The sequence below is a fragment of the Chionomys nivalis genome, chromosome 5 (assembly GCF_950005125.1).
Source record: "Chionomys nivalis chromosome 5, mChiNiv1.1, whole genome shotgun sequence".
Lineage (NCBI taxonomy): Eukaryota > Metazoa > Chordata > Mammalia > Rodentia > Cricetidae > Chionomys > Chionomys nivalis.
In genome coordinates, this window is record NC_080090.1 from 87,835,514 (window position 1) to 87,862,732 (window position 27,219).

The 27,219-nt window shown below is 50.4% G+C and overlaps 1 protein-coding gene across 3 annotated transcripts in view; it reads left to right on the forward strand.

Moving 5' to 3' along the window:
- Nucleotides 1-27,219, forward strand: part of Rassf5 (Ras association domain family member 5) — a 66,762-nt gene that overhangs the window by 22,063 nt on the left and 17,480 nt on the right. For 2 of the 3 annotated variants that reach the window (XM_057770496.1, XM_057770494.1), the window contains exon 2: nucleotides 6,639-6,760. In XM_057770496.1, coding sequence (XP_057626479.1) covers nucleotides 6,639-6,760 — 122 coding nt within the window. Of the gene's footprint in view, nucleotides 1-6,638; nucleotides 6,761-21,636; nucleotides 22,008-27,219 lie in introns of those variants that run through there. The other variant, XM_057770495.1, reaches the window with a different exon arrangement.

Genomic DNA, 27,219 nt, shown 5'->3' on the forward strand with positions numbered 1-27,219 from the left:
ATACAGTCTCACTGAATTCAGCCACACTGTGAGGTAGGAGCTACCACCACCTCCATCTAACAGTTGAAGAAACTGAGGCATGAAGGGGTTAGGATGCTAAGCCTAGGTAGGGTCTTAGCATAACACTCTGGGCTTCCCACTTCAGCTAAAAGCCAGGCACCATTCCTTCCTCTGCTGGCACAACCAATTATGTAAGACTCTTTTGCAGTGTCCTAGTGAGTGGGCCAGATAGGAGATGTAGAAGTGCAGCCCTGGATATTACAAGGGAGACTGCTGTAGCCACAGAGAGAACATTCCTGCCTGTGACAGGGCTGAAGGGACATGGTGGGACAAGTGGGAAGAGCCAGGAGAGCAAAATGGAGACCACTGGCAAAGTCAGGCGTTGGCTGCAGTGATGGCATGGGCCTGGGCCAGCCTGGGCTAGGTGGGGTGTAGAGTGTTACAGGGTCTCCCCGGTCTGAGAACTGTCAGCCAGTTCAGCCTAGAGGCGCCAACACAAGGAAACCAAGTGTAAGAATGGAAAATGACTCGTCTGTAAGGCCCGGACAACCACCCTAACCTGTTCTGAGAACTGGGGCAACCCTCGCTCCACCTGAGATCTTCAGTAAGTTGGAATTCCCGGTGCCCTTTATCTCTTCAGATTTCCTTGTCGTACCTGATACAGCCTTTTAAAGCTCCTGGTATCTGTCGTGAAAGTAGCTGGAAGAATGTTGGTAAGACTGCCTTGCCCACACACAGCTTGGCAGGGTGAAAAGGACATCCACAGAGCAGAGGAGAGAGGAGACGTGGAGGGGATATTAGCTTAGGGCTTGCAGCTTCTGGGCCAGTTCTAGACATTGTAACTCCATTTGGTCCTCTGAGATTGATGCGCAGACGCGTTCAGCAGCCAGCAAGCACCGTCACAGAGCCAGTCCAGGAGAGACCAGAGACCAGGCCGCCCACAGAGTCTTCTGCCCTCGTTATTATGCCGCAGTATAAGCCAGGTAGGCTGGTGCTGAAGTCTAGAGAAGGAAGTAGGGGCAGTGTGGCTGATCTCGCAGAAGGCCCAGGGTCCCTAAATGTTGGCAGTGGCTCATCACTGACTGGAGCGACTACAAGGAGCCAGTGGGTGCTGTGTAACTAGGTCCTGTGGCCGTGGTGACCTGCCTGTCCCTACTCCACCTGGGCAGGAGGAGTTGAGGGCTCGAGAGGGAATGCTGTATTGCCTTGGTTTCTTGTATACAGCACCTTTATGAAAAGAATTCTTCTCAACGCAACACGTCTAATTCAGAAAAATGAGCCACTGGGGTTTCGCCATTACACGGCAGAATGCGTGTGAGGCTTTGCATATTGTGACTTCGAGAACTGGGGTGGGGCACAAACTAACTTTGGCAGCCTTGGGGATTAAGAGGACATTTGGCAGCTTCTGCATTTTGGGAAAATTGTCTCCCAGCATACAGTTCCCACTGCTGGTTCTCTCTCCTTTGAGTTCAGTTAGTAGATGGAATGCTATGGCTACCCACAGGTTGTCATGGCATCTGAGCCTGACCGTTGTTTGAGATGGTAACCCGTGGGTCAAAGCCAAGCACGGGGTAGGTAGGTGGCCCCAGCCTCAGTCCAACCCTCTATGGTCCCTGGACTTCCAATCCGCTGCTGATCGCTGGAGCTGGTGTCCATGGAAACCTCCATCTGTTTGGGCTTAAGTGCTCTGTTTTCCCACTATGGTCTGTATTAGGGTTGATTTGTACTTTCTGCCAAAAGGCCCAACTCCCAGGACCTCGGAATAGGGCCCTTTGTGGAAACAGGGCCATTGTAGATATAGTTGGTCAAGATGATGTCTCCCTGGAGTAGGGCAGACCCATGATTCTGCCTGACCAGGGTTCTTTTAAAGAAGACAGAAACACAAGGTGGTCCTGAGATAATGCAGAGTTTGGAGGTGGACAACTGAGGGCCACCAAACATGTGATTGTCTCTGAAACCTCAGCTCAGAAAAATTCCCATTCAGACTTGTAGAGGGAGCAAGACCCTGCAAACTACTTGAGGAGGCAATCAGCTCCTGTTGTAGGCAGCGGTGAGCATGTGGAGATAGGAGAAACCCCGTGAGGCAGGCTCTTCCTTCTGCTGTGTGGGTCCTGGGAATGGCACTCAGGCCGCCAAGCAAGGGCCTTCTCCCACTGAGGCAAGTGATGGCAATACTGATGTTAAGAAATGTCGGAAACGCCAGCCTCACCCATGCTTGTTGCTGCTCTCTTCACAGTAGCCGAGTACTGGGATCAGCCCAGATGCTCATTAGCAGGGGTTAGTATCTGCGCACAAAGGGGTTTCTTCAGCTTTAAGGAAGAGCGAAAAACGATGCCATTTATAAGAAACTGAATGGAAGCTGGGCAGTGGCAGCACACGCCTTTTATCCCAGCACTTGGGAGACAGAGGCAGGTGGATCTCTGAGCTCTGAAATTGAGGCTAGCCTGATCTACAGAATGAGTTCCAGGACCACCAGGGCTACACAGAGAAACCCTGTCTGGAAAACAAACAAACAAATAAGAAGATGGACCTCGAAATCACGATGAGAGAAGAAAGCCAGACTTAAACAAATATTGTGTTTTCTCTCATGGGTGGAATCTAGGTCACACAGAGAAGGATAGGGAGGAAAGAAGTGAGATTTTCTGGAGGGTGCAAGAAGACAGAACATGATGTGTGTATAAAAACGCTACAATAAAATAATCAATATATACTAATTAAAATGCTAAGAAACTGGCTAGCACATGGGGATGTTGCTCTCTAGTCTTTGTTGCCTCTTGGTGGTGTGATCTTTGCCCTAGCTACCCAGTGATGGCTCTGTTCCCTGTGACAAGGGCCCCTGAGCAGGCTGTGGCTCTCCTTTCTTTCCATGCCGTGTAGGCTCCTTCATGCCAAGCCCTCCTTGACTTCCCTAGTTCACAGGTCTGAACCAGCTTCCTAGATCACCAGAGGGGGGCATAGCTTTCAGGTATCTTGTGAATTACTTCTTGTGCGTGCCCTCACTGCTCCCTGGATCCTGAGAGTCATCTTTTTGTTTGTTTCAAGACAGGGTTTCTCTGTGTAGCCCTGGCTGGCCTAGAATTCGCTCTGTAGCAGGCTGGCCTCAGACTCACAGAGATCCGCCTGCCTTTGCCTCCTGAGTGCTGGGATTGAAGGTGTGTGCTACCACATCTGGCTGAGAGTCATAGCTATCTTACTTGTACTTTGCTTTGGACTAGCACAGAGTGTGGGGCAGTCGAGGCCAAGCACATGAGTGTTTCAGCGGAGATGGTGGCATCTTCATGGCCTAGTTCCACCCAGAATCTGTCTTCCTGTGTCCAAACTAAGCACCAGATAAAGGTTGTAGAATACAGTAGGACAGCAGGGTCAGGGACTGGGTAACGGTGATGAGCTGCCTTGAGAGAAGGGGGGCTATGGAGTTAGCCCCAGCCTCTCCTGGGACGTGATCCAGGCTTTGGGACGTGTAGCATTGCCCCACTCAAGGCCAACCCCAGCCCTGCAAGACACTGCTTGTGTGTACTGGTGGTACAGGGGTCAGACGTCATCAGTGCTGGCCTGGAAGCCCTGGGACTGGCAAGGATGAGGATGTAGTCCAGGAACTTGGCTGCAGCCAGGACGACATGGTCTTGTTGGAGAAGGTGGTTAGCGTGTATGTGCATTTCCTGTTTCTCTTTTGTTGTTATTCTGCTTTGTAAAGACAAGGGCTTTCATATGACTCCAGTTGGTCTGGAACTTGCTATACAGACCAGGCTGGCCTTGAACTCTGCTCTCTGGGTGCTAGGATTAAAGGTGTGAGCCACTACACAGTTCTGAAATTCCAAACCTGTTTTTGGAGTCTTCCATTCCTATCTTGTCCAGTTCAGTGTCAGGATTATGAAAAGGCCTTTCTGAGGTGTGTGTGTGTGTGTGTGTGTGTGTGTGTGTGTGTGTGTGTAAGAGAGGCAGTAAGAGAAAGCAGTGGAAGTCAAGAGACCAAGACAGGCGCACAGATGGGCAGAACATGCCAACTACACAGGGCACTGCAAGGGGAAGAGGAGACATCTTGAGCTGTCTGGAGGCCTTTCCCCAATGGAGGTGGTGGCTCTCACCTGCCTTGGAGCTGGCAGGGCTTCTCGTCCACCGTCCTCTTCATGTTCTTGGTTTTAGAGCATTCTCCACCGCTGGGGAATGACCAGGAGCCAGCCAGGTGTGTTCCAGAGCTGTGCCCTAAACAGCCCCGCCCTTTCTGGGCTCTGCCCTCAGTGTTACATTATCAGAAAGTCCTGGAGTTTCTGGATGCTACGGTCCATGTGGCCCTCTGTGCCCTTTACCCACTGAAGGTGAGCTATCTCCAATGAGCTGTGTGCCAGCCACGGGAGCTTCACGACACTTGTGGGACCCTGAAGGTGCTTGGTGTTGCCTTAGAGGACTGACCTTACCCATTACAACTTCTGTTGGGTTTGTTTTGCTTGCCCCCACCCCCAACTTGATAAAACCCAGGGTCATTCGGGAAGAGGGAACCTCGGTTGAGGAAATTGCCTCCATCAGATTGGCCTATGGACTAGTCTGTGGGAGTATTTTCTTGATTGATAATTGATGTGGGAGAACACAGCTCACAGTGGGTGGTGCCACCTCAGGGCAGTGGTCCTGGTTATATAAGAAAGCAAGCTAAGTAAGCCATGTGGAGGGTGTCTCAGTTAGTGCTCTGTTGCTGGGAAGAGACGCCATGACCAGGACAACTCTTGGAAAGGAAAGCAAGAGTTTGCTTGCAGTCTCAAAGGGTTGGTCCATCGTCATCCTGGCAGGAAGTATGGCGGCAGGCAGGCAGGCGTGGTGCTGGAGAGGTAGCTGAGAGCTTTACAACCTGATCCAGGAGCAGCAGGCAGAGAGAGGGACACTGGGCCAAGGATGCACTTTGAAATCAGACACCACTCCCAATGACACGCCTCCTCCAACAAGCCACACCCCTAATCCTTCCAAACAGTTCACCAACTGGGGACCAGGCATGCCAATATGTAACTCTGTGGGGGCCATTCTCCTTCATGCTCGCAGGTAGCAAGTCAGCAAGCTGTGATCCTCCTCGGCTTCTGCTTCAGTTCCTGCCTCCGGCTTCCTGCTCTGACTTTAAACTGTATACTAAAATAACTCTTTCCTCCCCAAGTTGCTTTTGGTGTTTCTGTTTAATCACGTCAGTAGAAAGCCAACAAGGATGACCCTAGGCCAGACAGAGCTCAGGGCTAAAGAAGGGGTTGCTGGGGGCTTTACCACGGGGCCTGAAGGATATGAACACTAAGCCTCTCGCTGCCACCCCAGAAAGGTGGATGGGAAGTTAGACCATGGCAGATGAAGGATGGAAAGTTCTGGAATCTTTGTGTCTCCATATTTGTCAGGGTCCCTGAACAAGGACTGGTGCCTGGAAAGCTAAGGATGCAGCTGGGAATCGCGTTCCGGAACTCCTCAGCTGAGTGGGAAGAAACCAGCTGCCACAGGACCCCAAGCTCGGGTCTGCTGCTTAGCAGCATGGAGAAAAAGAGACAAAATACAACACATTTTCAACTCTGGAAGGGGTTTTCAGGTTGCCTGAGGCATTGTCAACCAAAAGTGTTCTAACTTCCAGATTATTCATGGAAACCCAGGTGCTGAGGTCCCTGCACAAAGCCCAGCCGCTCTGGCTCACCTTAGGCACCGACTTCGCAGTCAAGGAAGCCAGGACCTGTGCTCTGCCTGAGCTGCGGCCTCCAGGACAAGGGGCCACTCTGACCAGCAGCCGTATGTGGGAACGGTGCTGCCTGCTGTCACTGGCATTCGTTTCTTTCCTTCTGCCCTTTCTTCCCCCAGCCCCTCACCTCCTATCCTCTTCCTATCCCCGGGCTGAGTCCTTCTGCCTCCTGGGCCCCTTTAACGTCCCTTCCCTTTTGCTAAGGAGGCTCCAGACCTGAGAAACATCAGAAGCGGCAGCCTTTGCTCTGCCTCTCACCGTCTGTGTTGTTGGGCGCCTCAACTTGAAGTCTCTGGGAGTCCCCTGGCTTCCCTGGTTTAAGGACGTCCTCAGATGGAAGTCTAAAGGTTTTTCCTTCTGGCCGTTAAGTCTCCACTTCCATGGAAGGGAACCACCTCTGGAATGTGCTTTACTCCCGGTTTGGTGTAGCCAGTAGACTATTCTAGTGGGCTTAAGGGAACCACCCGACATTGCTGGTCTAGACTGGGCTAGAGACAGAATCTTATGGTGATTGGGGCACTTTTGATTCTTCCCAACTTACCTTCTTATGCCTGTGTAACCATCCTTATATCACAGGCTGGGTGACAAACCTGTTTTATAGATTGACATAACAAGACCCTCCCCAGGATGTGTGGCCTCTGGTTATCAATATGAATTAGTAGGAATAGACATCACTGTATAACCAGATGATCTGACCGAAGAAATCGCTGAAGGCTAGGTTACACCAGATGACGCAGGTGGACGCAAGTTTGCACCATTGTGAAGGACTTGCTGACGCTCCTTTGCTTGGCACAGAGGTCAGGCATCGCTCTCACACAGCCTCCCCACCCCCACCTCTCTGTTCCGCTGCTCTGCCCACCAGAGCCGAATGCAGTCTCTAATTCCTCTGGGTGGAGGGAGTAGATGTCTACCTGACCCCATCCCTTTGATTCTCTTGCTCTAGACTGTAAATTCACCTGCCACCCAGAGTGCCGCAGCCTGATCCAGCTGGACTGCAGACAGAAGGAGGACCCTGCCCTGGATCGACGCTCTCCAGAAAGCACCCTTACCCCTCCCTTCAGCCAGGTAAGCAGAGGAGCCCACAGGCCAGGCTGGAGAGCAGCCCCTGAGGGTGACAGGATTCCACACATACGGGCTGTTCTCTGGTCAGAAGGAGCCTCAGACACACCCTTCCCCAGGAGCCTGGGGACCAGGGGTGGGTCTGTCTACCCTGCAGCTTCCTCCCTGCAGTCTGTTTGGTCCAGGGCTCTGGTCCAGGTATGGGTACGGCTGGGAGCAGGTTGAATCGTAGAGAGGTTTCTAGGAGGCCTGAATGGCCTGAAGTTCTCCACATCATCCTGCCTTTAGAAAACAGATCCTTCCAGACTCCGCAGACCAGTCTTCGGAGGGTCTGGGCAAGTGTTCTTTCTCTGCTGCCCGCAGCGGCCTGAAGCACGGTGGCCTCAGTGGCTCAAGATTCTGAGTTGGCAAAGCGCATGAGTGGCAGTGCATCTGAACTGTAATGTTTGGGCTTCGACATGCAGACAGAGGGCAGTGGGTATTGATTATTGTGTTAAACATTTATCAGTTATCTACTGTGTACCAAGTGCTGTTGAAGGTAGGCATAATAAATGATAGCGTTCAATGGTTCACAGAGAGCTTGCATTCCGGCAGGGGATTGTAACACAACAGACTGACACATGCTGGGACGTGTGTGCCGTATCAACCGGAGGTTTTGGGTACACAGTGTAATTATTTCTGCTAAGATAAAAAAATCAAGGAAGGCTTCCCCAAGGAGGTGACGTTTGACACGGGCTTTTTTTCTGCAGGTTGAGGGAAGTAAAGCGTGTCCTAGGATATTACCCATTTATTAATTTAACAAGGTTTTAGGCACCCAGTATATCCCTGGCCCAGGAACACAGGGGACTTAGTGATACAGTTAAGAAAAATGGCTCTTTCCTGTCCTGTGCTGACAGCAAGGCAAGGAAGGAATAAACTCCGACCCTAAAGAAGGAAAAACACCCAGGCATTGTGGAGGAGTCATGAGCGCCTCAAATCCCCAAAGCCTACGTGCATGTGTTCCATGGCACACCTGTGGGCGACCCCAGTTCCTCTGCTGTCTCCATGTCTTCTCCCATGAAAAAGCATTATTAGAAATCAAGCACTTTTGATATGTACTCCTACAAGGATAACATCAAACTGGTCCTAAGCTGCGCATTGAAAATGTTGCTATCTCCTCTTCAGTGTGGAATCGTGGCTGCTCTGGAGTAGCCTGCAGCCAGGCCCCTGGGTACCCCTGGTCCACACATGACTCGGGAAGCACTGATGAGCGATGTTTCTGTCTTGTGTTTTTCTGATGCTGGTGGAACCTAAAGCCTGCTAGGCCAGTGCTTTGGCTGAGCCCCACCCCTAGGCAGCCAGTTTACGAGTACGCTCTTAAACAATGGTGGGGGGCAGATAGCACACATTCCTAAAAGCATATTTAAACATCTGTCTTGTCCAGTTTCCCTTTCTCTTTGGGAACTGCCTGGGCTCTTCTTTTTGCTCCCAATATAGTTGGTTCTCCACTGCTGAATCTGCTTCTTGGAATTTCTCCTTGCCTCCTTCCAGAGCAGCAGGCTGCAGAAGGAAGTGATTTGCTTCCTCCCCCGAGACATCTGGCCATATCTGGAGTTGGTTAGGGTTGTCGGCAGGGTGGGTGCTCCTGGGACCCAGTGCATAGAGGCCAGGGGTTCCACTAAGCGTTCTGCGTGTTGCAGGATGACCCACAGCTGGGCCCAAATGTCAGCCGTGCTGAGGTGGTAAGGCCTCTAGGCTGTAGGCCAACTCCCGGGGCTGTGGACGGAGGCTGGGAAGGGCATGGGTTTCTCGCACACAGTCTCTTTCTTAGAGTGGTGGCCAGGAGGCTGCTTTCCTGTAGCAATCAGACAACAGAGCTCTGTCCTCATTGCCTCCTTGGAAGAAGAGGCATCCTAGAGCCCTCTGGCTAATTGAATCATAGCTGTCAGTCACAGAAACAGGCCTGGAACATCACAGAGCTGTAGGAAATCCACACAGTGTGAGTGGCCCTGAGCAGCCAACAGCTTGTGTGGGTCCGGGTTGCTGGGGTGCTGTGGCATGTGCCTTGGATAGGCTTGGTCCTGTCCTTTAGTAGAGTGCTTTACCAGCTGTGAGGAAAGCCAGGCCCTGATCTGTTTGTTTGTTTGTTTGTTTGACAGCCTCCCCTTCCCCCCACAAACCTGTTCATGCTGATTTCTGCCTTGGCTAACGTAACAGAATCCACGGTTCTGTTACATATGTCAATGGTGTGCTGCTTTCCTTCACACGGCCTTCTTGCCTGGCTGAACTAACCTCTTGCCATCTTCCTGGGATTTATCGAGGCAGAGGCCTGGGCCTGAGCTCCACTAGGTGAGGGCCCATGTCTGTCGTGAGGTCGCATCCTTTCTGCTATGTAAGGGAAAGAAGAGCATGGCTTTTTCAACAGCTGGGGAGGAGCAGTCTTGCGTGAGTTTCCATGCATGCATCCCCTCTGTACAGCATTTATGCCTGTTTGTGTGTGGTCTTGGGGCTCGAACCTGTAGCCTTGTGCGCTCACTTGAGGTATTCACCATCCACCACTGAGCTGCAGCTCCCAGCCCTTCAGACACTTTGCAAAATATGACTGAGGTCATCCTAAAGATAGGATTTGGCTTTCACCTTTTGAAAAGCCATAATGGCTGATTACTGGCTGTCTCAGCAGAGGAAGGAAGAAAAAGGCAGATGTGGGAGGGGCAGGGTGGCTCAGTGCCTCGGCTGCAAACTCCTGAGGCCTTACGGTCCCCGTCCCTCCTGAGGAAGGTACTGATAGTTGCCTGCTTTTGCCAGCCAAAAGATCAGTTGTTTCAAGTCTTTCCTCAGCAATCCTGAAGCCTGATGCCTTTCCCTTGGGTGCCCTTCGTGTGATCAGCATGCCTCCTGCCGGCCTACCCAGGTCCTGGCTTCAGCTTCTGCCTGTTTGCCAGAGAATGTCATGGCTGCCAGGTGAGGGGCAGGACAGATTGCTGGAACAGCTGTGGTTCTTTCATTTGGGGGGCATCCTGAAGTGGGTTTTTTGGTGGCTTTAAAAGTGCTCTCACTACGTAACTCCAGTGATGACAGCCCTCAGTGGCTCCGCAGCACGCTCACAGTGAAGCAGCCCAGCCCCTGCGTTGCTTCTGTGAAAGCCCAGCTCAAGAGGTGTTGTGCTTTGTTTCCCGTCCTTCCGTGTTTCCTGTCCTTCTGTGTTTCCCCTCCTTCCGTGTTTCCTGTCCTTCTGTGTTTCCCCTCCTTCCGTGTTTCCCATCCTTCCGTGGTCTCCAGAACCAGGCTGACACACTTTTCTTTTTTTTATATATATATTTATTTATTTATTCTGTATACAGTATTCTGTCTGTGTGTATGCCTGAAGGCCAGAAGAGGGCACCAGACCCCATTACAGATGGTTGTGAGCCACCATGTGGTTGCTGGGAATTGAACTCAGGACCTTTGGAAGAGCAGGCAGTGCTCCTAACCTCTGAGCCATCTCTCCAGCCCCTGACACACTTTTCTTGATTGTGGAATATGCAGATTATAAGAGAGGAACTTAAGCCGTCCCCATCACTGAAATTCCATTCCCCAGTGCCCGCATTTTCTTCTACCCAATAGACTTTGCCAAGGAGGCCAGCCCCTCCCGTGCAGCTCCCGGCTCTCCTGGCCTGATCATACTTGGGAGCTTATTCCACGTGACTGTTATTTCAGTTCTCTTTGCATACAAGCATTTTTAAAATTTATCTCTATTTATTTGTGTGTGGGGACGCATGCACATCACAGGTACCTATGTGCACACGTGGAGGCCAGAGATCAGCTCACCCATCTGACAACTAAAACTATGTCCCCATACAGCCAGATGTCCTAAGAGAGGACTTCTGCGCTGGAGGACAGTGTAGAGAGACCCCAAGTACGAGATCAAGACCAAAACTGCATCTCAAGTCCCTATGTTTGTGCTGGGTACGTGATACCAGCTGCGCCATCTCCCCACAAGGGCAGACATATTATCACCCCTGAAGCCTAAGCCATTGTACCACTGCCTAGGTGACCCTGTCCCCATTCATCTAACAGACAAAAGTCTTTCATGGCTCCAAAGTGGACCCTGCAGCCCTGAGAATTGACTCCGTAGGTGGGAGTTCTGAGTCCCCTTGAATTACCTCCCCCAGCACAGCCTTTCCAGGAAGTGCCACTATCTGTGTCAAACCCAGGATTACCACACGGGGGAGCCAGAGAGGTGGAGAAAAGAGTCTAACAGGACAAAGGGGGTTTTTGTTTTGCTTTATTTATTTTTGGTTTTTTGCATTATTTTATTTTATTAGGCCTTTCATATAAGATATTTTGATTCTATTCTTTACCCTCCTCCAAGATTTACAAGTGCATGTCCCCGTTACACAGATTCCTAGTGGATTTGCTCATTTCAGCTGAGAGTTACATATTCCCGGTGTTTGACACAGTGTTGGTGATGAGCCTAGGGCCTTCAGCATGCCAGGCACGGGCTCGATCACCAAGCTCTATGCCCAGCCCTCGATTCGTTTGTTTATGAGAAGGGTCTCTATATGGAGTACTATTGACCTGGAACTCACAAGCCTCCTGCCTCAGCCTCCTGAGTCCTGAATTACCAGCTGCAGTATCTTACCCAGCTACACGCCCCTGATTTGAAGCTCCACAGTTAGGATTATTATACCCTTATAATTGGCCCTTTTATCACCGTGAAGTAGCTGTCATTATCCCTGGTAACAGTCTATGAACTGATAATTAGCATAGTTACTGAAAGTTGGTTTTTTTTTTTTTTTTTTTTTGAGGTGCTGGGAACTGAACTCAGGGCCTCACACATAGCTAGGTAAAGTGCTTTACCACTGAACTTTCCATTTCTCTGAATAACTATAACATTACTGTGTCTTTTTCCTTTATTTTTAGCTATTTACCTTTTGTGCATGTGTGCATGCCTGCATGTGTCTGTGAGGTCTGTGTGTGGTACATGAACTTGAGTGTCTGAGTCATACTCGTACATACATATGGAGGCCAGGACAGGGCACTGGTCAGCTTCCTCGGTCACTCTCTTCCCATTTGGTGAGAGACAAGGTCTCCCGCAGAACCTGAAGCTTGCCATGCATGCTGGAGTGGCTGACGGGAGTTCTCCAGACCTGCTGTCTCCTCCCTTTAATGCTGGTTTACAGGCATGCACAACCATGCCTGGCTTTTTGCGCTCTTGCTGGGGATTCAGACTCCCTTCCCACGCTTGCGGTGTTCTCTCTCACTAAGCCCTCTGCCCAACACTGTGTCTTCAGCCATGCATTGGTTAGCGCTAGGGATGTGTTCTGTGAAAAGGGATTGTAAACTCACGGCTGTGCTGATACCAACTTTGGTGGTGTAGTTTCTCACATCCCTAGCTTGTATGGCGTGTGCACGGACGCATTCCCTCAGCTTCCCAGGGCTGAAAAAAAGTTCCATTTCAGCTTTGTTTTTGAGCTCATCGCTGAGTTGGAAATTCTAAACTGAAAAGCTTTTCCTTTTGTTACTTTAGCGACCCCATACCACTGTTTTCTCCTGTGTGGTTCCCAATTGTAAATCTCCCGTTCTCTGTGTCCAGGGCCATCTGTGTATGATGCGAGCTCTCCGTGTCCGGGTCATCTATGTTTGACATTCTCCTTCCCATGCTGTGTGTGTGGGTCTCTTCTCATAACTGTTGATAATTGAGTATGATGTGCCCTTCGTTGCTGCTTCACTTTGCTTGAGGTTGCTACTGCCATGCCCTCCAGTTCCCCAACCTTTTCTTTAACCGTGTCTAACTCCTGTTAGTTCCAGTCAGCATCTTTCTCATCCAAATCATTGTAAGTTTCATTGCTCGAAGTAAGATTTGCTATTTTTAGATATATTTCATTTCTCTACTTAACTTTACGAATAAATAGAAAAACTTCTTAATGGTTATTAGTGTTTTGACTAATTCTAGCATCTAAGTCATAGATTTGTTTCAACTGATTGCATTTTCTCCTCGTTAAGGATAATACTCCCTGTTTATTTGTATTTCTAGGAATTTTTGTTGTTGTTTTCACTTGTTTTTTGAGACATGGTTTCTGTGTGTAACCACCCTAGCTGTCCTGGAACTTGCTTTGTAGACCAGGCTGACCTCAAACTCACAGAGATCCGCCTGCCTCTGCCTTCCAAGTGCTGGGATTAAAGGTGTGTGCCACCATGCCCAACCACTTCTAGTAATTTTTAATTGAATGTGAGACATTTCCAATTTTGCTTTGTTGGGTGCTGATGTTTTCATAGTCCTACACTTGACCTTAGCTAAATATGATATTTTTATATTCTCATAAACATTCTTGAACTTTGCCCTGGCACTCTTGGTACTTTTGAGCATTGCTTTAAAACCCAGTCTGCCGTCCTGGGGAGTGAACCCCGGGGGTCGAGTGTTTGCTGCAAATCATGAGAATCTGAGTTTAAATTTTTTTTAAAATTAATTTATCTTTTAATAAACAATCTTTTCTCATTTTACATACCAATCCCAGTTCCCACTCCCTCCCCTCCTCTCACTCCCTCCAACTTCCTCCCACCTTACCCCCCATCCACTCCTCAGAGAATGTAAGGCTTCCCATGTGAAATCAACAAAGTCTAGCACATTGCTTTGAGGCAGGACCAAGGCCCTCCCCACCATATCTAGACTGAGCAAGGTATCCCTCCAAAGAGAATGGGTTCCAAAAAGCCAGTACAAGCAGTAGGGATAAATCCTGGTCTCACTGTCAGTGGCCCCACAGTCTAACCCAGTCATGCAACGGTAACCCACGATCAGAGAGCCTAGTTTGGTCCTATGCTGGTTCCCCTGCTGTCAGAGTCAGGTCAGAGTTGGTGGGCTCCCACTAGCTCAGATCAGCTGTTTCTGTGGGTGTCTCCATCATGGTCTTGACCCCTTTGTTCATATAATCACTCCTGCCTCTCTTCGACTGGACTTTGGGAGTTCAGCCCAGTACTTAGCTGTGGGTCTCTGCATCTGCTTCCATCAGTTGCTGAATGGAGGTTCTATGATGACGATTAAGGTAGTCATCAATCTGATTACAGGGGAAGGCCAGTGCAGGCACCCTCTCCACTGCTTAGGGGCTTCTGAGTTTAAATTCTTAGAGGCTGCAGAAAGGCGGGTGTGGTAGGGTAATCCTGGCGCTCCCACAGTAAGGTGGAGAATCTGCAGGAGTTGGCGGACTAGCAGCCCATGCAGCCGTGGACATCAGAGAGACTAGGAGGGGAGGATCAACACCCGAGGTTGACATGTGCGGTGGCATGCACATACACACACGGCATACGTTATCATACACACATGAACATATGGGGGGATGGGTGTGGGATCCAGTACCTCCCCCTGATGCCCAATCCTCAGTGCTGTTCTCAAGTGCCTTCTGGTGTCGGGGGAAGCAGTTCATCCCGGAGTGAGTTAGTGTCCATAGTCCTACAACCTGGATAAAGCAGCTTAATAAATCAGTGTCCTGGCAACCAGTTGATACAGATGGCATCTTCCGCCATCCTCTGTCCACCGTAAAATGGAGGCGACTCACCACCTCTAGTTTGTGGGCATTAGTCTGAAAGTTGGAAAAGGCAGACCCAGAAAACGAGGAGCAGTGTACATCAGAGCCCAGCTGCCATCTTGGCAATTGTTCCCTTGGTTTCCAGGTGCATAATTTAGCCTCAGTTTCTGTCCTGACTCCTTTCCTAGATAAGGAACTGATTGTCTCTCCTGGGGAATTCCAGAAGTAGCCAGATGAGTGCCAGCCTACCTATGTGTGCCGAAGGGCCCACTCTGTCTGCATTTGGCATACCCTGTGCTGTGGCTTCTTTCTTGATTCCCTACGACTTCCAAAACCAAAAAGTACTACTTAATCCGTCAATAAATCACCTGCCCCAGAGAACCTTCCTGCCTGGGAGCTTCCCGAGGCTGATTTGCCAGGCACCGGGTGAACTCATTTCTACTGTAGCAGAGCCAGATACCTCCGAAATAGGAAAGTGCCCAAGAGCCTGTCTCTAAAGGAGGGCAGGACTTTAACTCCAGTTCTGTTTGCATAACAGCCTGGGAGCCCTGGAGCAATGGGCTTCTGAGTAGGCACGCCGTTCCCAAAGCTCCCAGGCTCGTGGCAGCAGGACCTTCTTTTCTAATGAAGGTTGTCATCTCACCGCAGAGGCTAGAAGATTACCCCCGCACCTGAGGAGCACCTGAGGGGCACCTGAGGGGCACCTGAGGGAGAAGGTGACTGAATAGAAGCACCTGCATTCTCTAGCCTTCCAGCAGGATAACAAAAGGCACAGACCCTAGACCTGACCCCAACCTCATCATGAGTTTTTTCAGGGTATCTGCTTCTTGACATGGGTAACGGAGTTAATTCAACCCCACTCCGTGTTTACAGGCATCCAGACTCTGTCAGAACTATTACCTGGCAGCCAAGGAAGAGAAGTGAAGTGTGGGCTGATGTATCTGAGAAAGTGAATCTCTTGTGAGCCTGACCTAGATGGTATGCAGATGCTTATCTTGTAAGACAGGAAGTCATCTGTGGAAACTTTGAGCTTTCTGCTGTACACAGCCCTGTCATGCTCAGAAACGCCACTCCAGGCATGCTAGATAGTGGCCTTAAGATTCAACCTCAATAAGACATCCGACAGAGGATGCTACTGAGGACAGTGTGGGAGGTGTGATCATCACTGGGGAACGGGAAGCAGAGGACAGAGGGTGTGTGTGTGTGTGTGTGTGCATGTGTGTGTGTGCATGCATATGTGTGCACTCGTGTGTGTGTGCACATATGTGTGTACATGTGTATGTGTGCACGTATGTGTGCATGCTTGTGTGTGTGCACTCGTGTGTGTGTGTTACATAGGTGTATGTATGCACATTTTGGTCAGAGGACAACCTCAAGGGGCATTCCTCAAGAATGCTATCTACCTTCTTTCTGTGCGTTGGGGATGGCATGTGTAGGAGTGTCTGTGGGGAGCCCTTGTGCACGTGTGTGCATGTGGGGCCCTAGGGTGAGCATCAGATCGCTTCCTTGGCCATTTGCTACCTTAGTTTTTAGACAGGGACTCTCACTAAATCTGGAACTCACTGATCAGCTGGACTGGCTGGCCATTAAGCCCCAGGGATCTTCCTGTGTCTGTCTCCCCAGTTCAGGGATCATAGGTGCATGGTGTCACACTGACTTTTCATATGGGTGTTAGAGATTGGATGTAGGTCCTCCTGCTTGTATGATGAGCCATCTCCCACCCCCAGACAAAGAGTAACAGAGAAAATAACGAAAGTGAAACCATGAGAGGGAAGCGATAGTTTTGGGGACACAAGTCAAGTTTTGCACAGCTGTAATGAGAGTACTTGGCTGTGACGACAGCTTGCTGGCCGGGTGTGCGACAGAAGGCCTTGAAGGACCCAGTCTAGAGCTTTGAATACTAGGTCATCAGTGGAGGGAAGAAAGCAGCGGGAACAGGGAGTTACTGGGTTTGAAATCTGAGCCTTACTTTATGCATCTGTAAATTTTTTTTCAGGGCACAAAGGGTTAAGTTAGACCACAAAATGTGTAAGAGCTAGGAACTCTGAGGACACAAAGGTGTGTAAGAGCTAGGAACTCTTGAGGACATAAAGGTGTGTAAGAGCTAGGAACTCTGAGGACACAAAGGTGTGTAAGAGCTAGGAACTCTGACGACACAAAGGTGTGTAAGAGCTTAGTAACTCTGAGGACACAAAGGTGTGTAAGACCTCAGGAACTCTGACGACACAAAGGTGTGTAAGAGCTCAGGAACTCTGAGGGCACAAAGGTGTGTAAGAACTCAGGAACTGAGGACACAAAGGTGTGTAAGACCTCAGGAACTCTGAGGACACAAAGGTGTGTAAGAACTAGGAACTCTGACGACACAAAGGTGTGTAAGAGCTTAGTAACTCTGAGGACATAAAGGTGTGTAAGAGCTTAGTAACTCTGAGGACACAAAGGTGTGTAAGAGATCAGTAACTTTGATGACACAAAAGCTCCTGTGGCTCTCCCTAGATTCCACCACAAGAACCGGTACTCATCTTTTGTGTCCGTCATTTATGTCCAAACTCAAACACCTAGTTATATGGAAATAGTTGTTAAATGAAATAAAAACACCAGCAATTGATGTCTGCACGGAAGGGTTTCTGTTTGTTTGCTTTGTTTTGTTTTGTTTGCTTTTTTGAGACAGGGTTTCTTTGTGTTGTTACCCTGGCTATCCTGGAACTAGCTCTGTAGACCAGGCTAGCCTCAAACCTGCAGAGATCCGCTTGCCTCTGCCTCCAAGTGCTGGGGTTAAAGGCATGCGCCACCACCTCCCAGCTTGTATGGAAGGTTTTGTGATGGAGGACTTACCATGGGTAGAGCTGGGGAGAGTAACTTTGACAATAAGGAGGTGAGGAGTGTGGCGGAGGAGGGGACAGTAACAAAGGAAGCTCTTAGAAGGCTGTGCAGTGATTTAGGGTGGAAGGGATGAGCAGGTGGAGGGCTAAGCAAGAAATACTGAGACCGATTTCAGGTTTGTTAAGAATGGGGCCACAATGGTGTGCTGATTGGTTCTCTGTCAACTTTGACACAAATTAGAGTCTCCTGAGAAGAGGAAGCCTCAACTGAGAAAACGTCTCCATCAAACTGGCCTATAGGTTAAGTCTGTGGGTCATGGTTGCTAGGGGAGAGCCCAGCCCACTGTGGATGGTGCCACACCAGGGTTTTATAAGATAAAAGACTGAGCAAGGTGTTGAGGGCAAGCCAGTAAGTAGTGTTCCTCTGTGATCTATGCTCCAGTTCCTGCCTCCAGATTCTGTCCCGATTTCCATCAGCGATGGACTGTAGGCTGTAAGACAAAACAAACCCTTCCCCCCAGAGCTGCTCAGCAGTAGAAAGCCAGCTGAGATAAGCGGACAGGGCGGTGTATGCAGAAGGCTACTGCTTGGGAGCGAGAACAACAATGTGTCTGTCAAAGGGGACTGAAACCATTGGCGTAGATTAGACACACACTGGGAGAGAAGGAAGGACAGGAGTCCAGGCAATGGGGAGAGTGGCTCTACCTTGTCTGTGAGTGAGTACAGTTTCAGGCAGTGCTGTAATTATGGCAGTAATCATGGGCCTAGAAGGACGGAGTCTGGAATCAAACCCCACAGCGTTGATTCATCTCCACCGTTAACTGGCACGCATGACTAAGCGGTAAGTTATTAAACTGCCCGACTCTCCTCCTCTTTGTAAGACAGAGAGTAACAGTTTCCTCGCGAGCTTGTTGGAGGGGTCAGATGAGATGGTGCACATGGAGTTGGTGCAACATTAGCAAATGTTCACTTCTCGATGTGTATTCGGGGTGGGAGGTACATCAGCCCAGTTTCCAGCTTCTGTTCGTGGTTCTTGCACGGATCTTCATCCCTGATGCTCAACTGTGCAGAAATCTGAGGTCCATAGTTGTTCAAGATGCTTAATCAAGTGGGGTTGGCTCAGAGGTTAAGAATATTGATGCTCTTCCGGAAGAACTGGTTTAGATTCCCGGTACCCAAATGGCAGCTCAGAACCATCTGTAACTCCAGTTCCAAAAGATCTGACACCCTCGTCTGGCCTCCGAGGGCACTAGGCATGCTGGTGGCGCACAGACACGCCCAGGCAAACACACCAATCCCTGCCTCTCATATCCTGGCTTTTCCTGATCAAGCCGCACCCCAGGCTGAACCTGACAAGGGCTCCGGCCTCCTGTTAGGATTCCGTGTGAGAAAGGAGTAAAGGTTAAAAGCACATCTTTCGTCATCTGATGTTGAGTCAGGGAAGTGGGCCGTTTAGTACTCCGCCAAGGCTTTCACAACCTGCGCAGCGCAGCTAGGGACCTACGCAGCACACTTTGGGTCCAGGCCCTGTTCCTGGCCTCATGGGCAAGAGCAGGCAGTTCCCATGCTTTATGGCTTACCCTTTAGAAGCTGAAAACCTGCCGCCCAAGCTCCTCCACGCCCCCTCCCTTCCCAGGACCAATTGATGTCACTATTGTTAATTATTCAATGTCAAGGTTCCAGCTAGATGCTCAGGACAACCGGGCTCCCTCCCTTTGAGACTCTGGGCGTCAGTCAGCTTTGGCCTGCAGAGGCTGCTCATCGCTCTGTTGGTTATATGATCTTTGCAGATTTCTCTGCTTTGCTGATCCTTCCTCCTGGCCTCCTTACAAGCTTAGATCCACTGGCAGGTGGGGGTGGATGTGAAAGATGACAGTGTGACCAGGAGTTGGGAGTCGGGAGGCTTTGGAAGCAATGAGCTGGGACAGTACTTCCATCATTTTTCCACCTGTAAAATGGGCACAATACTCGCTCTTAAGATCATAGAGCGGCCTAAGTGAAGTACGGGTATCGAAGGCACTCTGAAAAGCCCCATTTGGCATCAGCTTTCACAGTGTTTGGGATCGCATGGAGCGATACTCCAAGCACACAGCGCCCCTGAAGGAGCTTTCTTCCTCACCTCTGGCATCCCATGTGCTGTGCACAAGAAGGGACTTGTGCCGCTTTCTGGGAGGCTCGAGCCTGGCGTTGGAAAGGTTGTTATTAGTTATGCTTGAGATCGCACAGTTTAAACACCGTACCACCGTGGTGGCACTGCAGACGCAGTGTGGTCACAAAGGTGTTTCTGAGTGGTAGACAGCTCCATTGAACCTGGACGCTGACTTATTAAAAAACTGTGAGGGGTTTTCTAGCTGGACAAAGGTAGGACGCTCTGGATGGCGTACCAGGAGGCCCCTGAGTATCTGTCTTACCAACATCGGATGTGGAAGCTGATACCAGCTGTCCCTGGGGAAAAGCCTCATGCCGCAGGAAGATCGCTGTGGGCAGAGGCAAGCCTACCTTCAGTCCACACCCAGGGAGGTCTCCCCCAACTTCTAGCAAATTCTCCTTAGTCCCCTACCCCACCCCAATCCCCAGCCTGCTTACCTTCCTTCTAGGAAGGGGGAGCTGGTAGTATTGAAGGTTCTGGGTTGAGGGCACCAGCCCAGGGGTGCTTCTGTCTACTGGCTTCTCCTTGGGAGGATGGAACCGAACTAGGCTTTAGTTTTTTTGTTTTTTTTTTTTTTTTTTTGGTTTTTCGAGACAGGGTTTCTCTGTGGTTTTGGAGCCTGTCCTGGAACTAGCTCTGTAGACCAGGCTGGTCTCGAACTCACAGAGATCCGCCTGCCTCTGCCTCCCAAGTGCTGGGATTAAAGGCGTGCACCACCACCGCCTGGCTAGGCTTTAGTTTTAAAGTCCTTAGGCACCGGCAAATTTGGCTGAGGAGGGGAAGAAGGTTCATCACGAACTAACCGCTGCTTAAACTTGATGTCTGAGGTGGGGAGTCTAACCCAGCACTGGGCTGTGGCAAACTGTGAGAACAGCCTCAGAGACCTGGGTCCTGATAGCCTCCTCCACCCCACTCCATCCCCAGGGTCCACAGGCCATCAGAGTCTGTAAACATGGTTGCCGCTGTTCAAGGTGTCAGCCTCTGAGGACTGTGCATTCATTCCTGGGGCTCCAGCTTACTGTGCGCTTAAAGATGGCCCACCAAACAGCCTCATCCTAGCTGAAGGCCGGTCTGTCACAGTGACTCGGAGCACATAGACCCCAGGGTCACGGATCTGCTCTGACTCGGCCATACATGGCCTATTCACATGACCTGTCGCGGTCCCCCTCGTCCAGCAAGGATGACGCGACCACCGGAGCTCCTCTTGCTACAGTTTTATTCAGGACCTTTTGACAATTGTAAAATTTCTCTCTCTCTCTCTCTCTCTCTCTCTCTCTCTCTCTCTCTCTCTCTCTCTCTCTCTCTCTCGGCAAATCTCTCCCAGCCCTTAAGTAGGCCTGGGCCACCAACCTCAGATTGCCAGGTGGGCACTGCCCATAGGTTCACGCATATGCAAGCAGCTGACAGTCATTGCGTGATAATAGCATAAGTCAGGCTTTAGCCATAGGAGTTGATTATCACAGAGAGCACTCGCTTTCAGGATCGCGGAGGGCGGAAGCCAGCACCATCAGGTGCGACTCCACCAGCTCTCTACATTGCCATCATGTGTGGCTCCATGCAGCTCACTACAATGACCCTAAGCTTTGGCTTCCTCATCCATGAGACGGAATTCATGGTCTCTGCTTAGTGTTTAAAATTAATGGCTGACTGCACACCATCACCCAGCACACATAGGCGTTACTCAAACAACGAACTGCAGTGGGACCAATGAGATCTGGAAGTTGCAGAGGTGTTCGTTCTCTGACGGCCTGCAAGGATCCAGGCCCAAAGAAGAATAGTGTTTCTTCTGGCCCGCCTAGTCACTGGAGAATTAAGTATAGGAATGACTCCATCTGGCTAAGAGCCTCCCTAGCCAGACTGTCAGGGAGATGGGCAAATAACCCGGTGCTGTCTGCAGGCTCTTTGAAGGTGACGTTCTACAGCTGGAAGGGTGGGTCGGCTCCACCCTGCATCACTTCGCCTAGGCCTTGCAAGTACTTATTAGACCCCGCGGTTTCCTCTGGCCTTTTCAAGTTAAAACGTTGCTTCTCCTCCGGGCAGGCCGGATAATGATTTCCACCTCCGGCTACTTCTCTAACCACTGACTGACCTAGTTCCCGGGAGCGGGGAAGGATTGTGGGGGGGAATGATGGAGAGGATGGGAAAGAAGAAATCGTGAAGGGAGATGTACCTTTACTCCAAAACTGCCACCATAGCAAGTGAGAAAGGCTGCTTCCAGAAGGAGGTGGAGAGGGCCGAGTGAACTGTCCCCATCAGGCCCATCCTGGCTGGTCCCTATCTCTGGCATCCCCACCAGGGGTCCTTGACGCTCTGCTGGTGGGGTGGGGCGAATGACAACTAGCAAGGTTTTGGGGAACCTTGTGAGAGGAAGTGGCTTTAGAGCTGCACAGAGCAGTACAGGAAAGGCGCTGGGAGAGGGAGGTGTAGGGGTGGCTCGTCAGCACGCTGGGCGGGGAGCCAGCGGGCGAGCACAGCGCTCAGGACCTCAGATGCGGCTGCAGAGAGAGTCCCAGGCTGCTGTGGAGCCTGGAGCCCCAGCGAAGGAAGCACAGGCTGCCCAGCAGGTCCCGCGTGGTCGCTGGCGCCCACTAGCACCCGTACCTGATCAGGCACAGAATCCGAAGGGCCCCTTCCACAGCCCCAGCCCCGCAGTCCGATGAGCTCTCAGACAGGGGCGCGACCCAATGACCGTGGACAGCAGCATGAGCAGTGGGTACTGCAGCCTGGACGAGGAACTGGAAGACTGCTTCTTTACTGCTAAGACCACCTTTTTCAGGAATGTGCAGAGCAAGCAGCCTTCAAAGGTAAACATGATTATTACAAGCACCTTCAAGGGAGGAAATAAGCTCGGTGGCCTACGCGGGAAACTGGCATCCCCTCTCCCCCCAGCAAGAGCCATGTGTTGGTAGAGCCGCTTCAGGCACTATTCTGGTCAGCCCCGCTCTCACTAACTCCCACCCTTAGACCTTTCAGAATGGCTCTCTAGGATTTGGGGACCTCGCTGGTTCCTGGATGGCTGCATGCTCACCTACTTGTTCCTGGACGGGTACCTGGGCACCTTCTCTGTGTCGTTCCCCTCCTAATTTGAGTTTACAGATTGTGGATGGGAAAGAGAGGGAGCCCAGGCCCTCCGCAGATAAATACAAGTTGAGACTTCCGTGTTGCGTGTGACTAGAAACCATTTTAAAACCTAGCCTAGCGACTTTGCAGAAGTCCAGAATGCTTTTAGAAACAGACTTCTTGCCTAGGCTGTCGTCATTGTACCGTTTTAGCTCCTGAGTAGGCTTGGGTCATCTAAAGGGGCCGTGTTGTTTCTTAAACATGCTGGCCTTTGGCTACCCATGCTGGTCCTCTGGCTATACTCTCCTGGGTGCCACGCAGCCGCACCTGGGTGCCGCGCAGCCGCACTAGCTGCCGCATGTGTCGGCAGGGGTAAAGGTGTGGAGCTGCCGGTTTGGAGGCAGATGTAAATGGTTCTGTTTCCAGGTGTATGGCGAGTTCATCCTTAACCCAGTGGCCTTTCACCAATTAGAATTACCCCCAAAACTTCCCTAAGCCTTTCTCATTTGTGAGTAGGTCACTCTGCCCGCAGGCCCTGCCTTGGCTGAGTTCTGACTTTAGGCAAATGCATTGAGCCTTTCCTTGATGAGATAACACCCCAGAACCCAAAGGCGGCTTGCCCGTTTATGCTGAAGGAGGCAACTTAAACAGATCCATGGGGTCATGTACGTGATTTTGGGGGTGGGGGACAGGGAGGCAATAGTTCCTTCTGTGGCTAGGTAGGCCTCAGGCAGAAAATATCATTGCAGAGGGGAAGTGTCCCACCCTCTTGGGGTTCTTGCTTCACTGTGATCCCCTCCCCCAGTCTGGAGCAATGGCTCACCATCGTAACTACAGGCGGAATTGTGAGATGCAGAGAATCCTGACAGGGCTTGGGAAATGTGGAAGGCTTTCTAGGTCATTCTGATAGGCAACTGATGTTTTATTGCTTTAGCAAGTTTTGTTGCTGCCCTGGAAGGAAACGGTTCCTGTTTTTAAAACAAAGTTGAGCTTCTGCCTTGCTTCTCACTACCAGCCTAGTCCCAGAGGGTGAAAGTTTTGCATAACTGGGCACTGGGCACCGCAAGAGCGCTCTTCCTTGGCCATTGACAGAGGCGATTGTTTCTGGTATTCCTGGGGAGAAACGGAGATATCCTTACAAGAAAATAGCTGTGATGAGACGAGGAAGGGGCAATGGCTTTCCCTCTCCATCGCCCCCTGTGGAGAAGGCTTCCTCCTCTCTCCACCCCGCACCCCTCCCCGGCATTGCCCCAGAGGAGGCTGCCCTTTACTTTGTATCTGGAATGCACTACATCTTGGGTCCTTTGAATGTTTCTTTACCATTTTGCCAGTGTCGGTACTCTCAGTAAGGACAGGCATCCCCTCCAAGGAACTCAATTCTCTGAAAACAAGATGCCAAACAGGACAATAAGGGTTAACTACTTCAGAGAAGGAAGGGGAGGTGGCATTCCCCAACTTAGCCTTGAACATCGGTAGTATTTTATTCTGCTCTGTTTTTTCCTTTAGTAAATTTCCCGGCTCTACCTTCTCTCTTGGAGTAACTCTAGGAAGAATTTCAGGGTGAATTGCCTTATCTTGACCCCATTGTGACCCCCTAAGCAAATCTTTCTTTCCTGCTCAAAGAGAAATTGCATTTGAGCTCCTAAGAGATTTTTTTTCCCCTTGTCGCAAAGGGGAGAAGTGTGTGTGTGTGTGTTTCCTTGTCACTCAGAGACTTAGATCCCCTCGGGAAAGACCAAGATTCTTCTATAAATAGACTTGTCAGAACAACCTGTGTCAGCTGCTCGGTGTGCCTGGTGGAACCCAACGGCAAGAAAGTCCCTCTGCGCTTTGGTACCATCCCCTGGGAGCTGTCACTGGCTCATCTCAAGGCAGTCCCACAGGCGTCTCTCCAGCCCCCTTTGGTGGGAATGGGAGACATAAGGGCGCTTCCCCTGTTTATACAGACCAGGCCTGGAGATGGCAAGGAGGAATGGGGCCAGCTCTGGGCCCACCTGCTCTTTCCTCTGCAGAGACAGCAGCTTCCTGGGGCAATGTGTTATATTTGAATCAGGCTTGGGGCATTTTGAGTCACGGTGTCAGTTTCAGGATGCAGAGCTGGTACTCTCTTCGACTGAGCACAGTCTGTGTTTTCTGGGTCACATGTATCAAAATGGTTTGAAGGGAAACCAGCGTAAGGGCCCAGGCAGGCTGTGGTGTTTGTACACAGTTACCCCCAGCTAAGATGGAGGAGTGCTTGCATGTTCAACAGCTCTAGGGCTTCAGGGACTCTGGGACCCTGGAAGGGCGTCATGGTGGGGGTTCTGAGGAGACACAAGGCAGAGTGCCCCCCTTGGCAGATGGAGAGAACGGTGTGAGAAAGGGGAGGGCTTCACCAGGCTGTACAACTGTGTCTGGCGAGGTGGAACTTGGACTTATGACCTCAGCCTCCCTTTCAAGTCCTCTTCCTGCTTGGTGGGTGACCGGGACAGAACCAGGCTTGCCTTCTCTGAAAAGACCTAAACAGCCATAGGCTGGAAAAGGCTTTATAAGGCCCTTGCCATCCATCCCTCAAAGGCACCTAGCCCAGGAGACATTAACTCTGTGGATAGTAGCAGGAGGTCATTGTAATCTATTGATTGTTTAACACTTACTTGTGGTGTTTATCCAAAAATGGAAAGACTTCGCTGGCTGAAAACCTGTCCTGGTGTGTGTTCTCTGTGGGTGTGGAGAGCAAAGGCTGACTCCATGGCCAGGATTGTATTTGAGCACACTCTGCTCCCCTGCACCCCCAACACTGGCCTTTCTTTGGACTGCCTTGAGATCCTTGGATTCTTTTCAATTAAGGGAAACACCAGAAGTAAGCAGGCTACAGGGCACCGTGCAACTCCTGATTCTCCCACTGCCCCTTGCCTGCAGCAGGGCCTGAGGTGTTCCGGACACAGCTGGCAACCCTGAGACCAGTCAGGACAATGAGCATCTCCCTGCCAGCAGCAGCACACCCAGGCCTCAGGCACGGTTTCTGCCCCTGACCACCTCAGCGTTCGAGAAAACACTAAAAATACGATAGCTCTAAACTTGGAGCAATAAAAACAAGACAGGGCTCGCAGATGGACTGTTGGGTTGCTCCTGTGCCTTCTCCCAGAGGCTCACACTGCCCAGGACTAACCACAGGGATTCTTGGTCCAGTAGTTAGGAATGTGGTCTCTGCTCCATCCCTTCAATTGTTGCCTCCTCCAGCTGTGCCAGCTGTGCTTTTCCCTGAGAAAATGCCAGTCCTGTGAGACCATGAATTGTGCCCTTCAGGCCAAGGCGGCAGTGTGGACTTGGTTACGAAGGCAGATGTACCTGTTAGCTGTTCCCGTTAGCCGCTATGCCTTCTTTCGTCTGTACAACCAGGATGGATTAGCTCCCCCTAGTTTTTAGTCACTGGGTATAAATAAGTTTATTTCCCTTTGCAGAGAATTAAACTGGTAGCAGTCAGGGGACTGGGAACTTCAGGATAACACATGGGAGGCTTTTGTGAGCCAGGGCCGATAGTGTTTTATTTTTTTAAAAAAATAATTTCATACATGAGTGCTCTGTTTATATGATTCCATTCCTCCCTGCTCCCCACTCCAGCTCCTCCTGTGACCCCCATTCCCTCTCAGATTCATGAGATCTTCTTTATTGCTACATGCATACATACATACACACGTATGTACATATAAATATAACCTGCTGAGTCCATTTCGTGTTCATATGTGTATTTGTTTAGGATTGACCACCTGGGCATGGATAGGCTATGGGGCACTTGTCCCTGGAGAAGACAGTTTCCTTTAGTTGCCTTCACGTAGGAGTGAGGCCTTGTAAGGTGTCCCCCATCCACTTTGGCATGTCGGTGTTATAATTACACAGGTCTGTTTAGGCAAACCATATTTTGAGATTTCATGACTGCAACTTCCCTGTCATACGTACAAGACAACGTCACAGCAGACGCCCTGGACTTCTGGTTCTTACGGTCTTTCCGCCGTTCCTCCCGGATGTTCGGTCCTGGACTTCTGGTTCTTACGGTCTTTCCGCCGTTCCTCCCAGATGTTCCTGGATCCGTAGGTGCGGCAGCTGTGCTGCAGATGTGTCTATTGTGATTGGGCCCCATGGTCCATGGCTCCTGCATTTTGACTGCTTGTGATTTCTATAATGCGCTCCGTCTGCCGCAAAAAGGGTCATCTTTAGTGAGAGGCGGAAGCTACCCTTATCTGTGGGCATAAGGATAAAGAGAATGCAGTAAGGAATGATACTGACTCAGCAATAGGGTCTTACCTTCAAGTTCTGGAGGTAGCCAAGGCAACAGCAATACCTTATATTATTTTTGGAGTCTCTTCAACTTCCTTGACTAACAACTCAAAGGGAGCTGTCCCATGCCTGGCAGTGGGGTTTTGGTAGATAGACTATGACTCCTGCAGGGAGTATTATCACCCCAAGAGACACGACTTCCCTGTATATGCATGTGTATACACATATACTTACATATATTGTATATATATTTAAAAAAATTTTTTTTCTTTCCTTTTTGGTTTTTTGATAGGGTTTCCCTTTGTACCTGTCCTGGCACTTGCTCTGTAGATCAGGTTGGCCTCGAACTCACAGAGATTCACCTGCCTCTGCCTACTAAGTACTAGGATTAAAGGTGTGCACCACCACCGCATAGTCCAAATAATTTGGTTCTTTTACCCATTTGACATTAACTGGAACTGTCATAAGACCACACCTAGCCACCAGGGAAACTGGGACACGGAGTGTGTGGGAAAGCCTTAGTTGTTTCTGCCATGCTTCTGCCTCCCTCTCTGAACCCCGGGGGCTCTGTTCACACTATCTCAGTAAAGAGTGTGACCTCTGACCTCTGCCTCTCTGGCTTTGTGCCTCTGACCTCAGCTGCTTGGAAGCCTTGGTAAGGACAGATGATTTACTCTCCATATTCCACACTTCTCTGGGCCT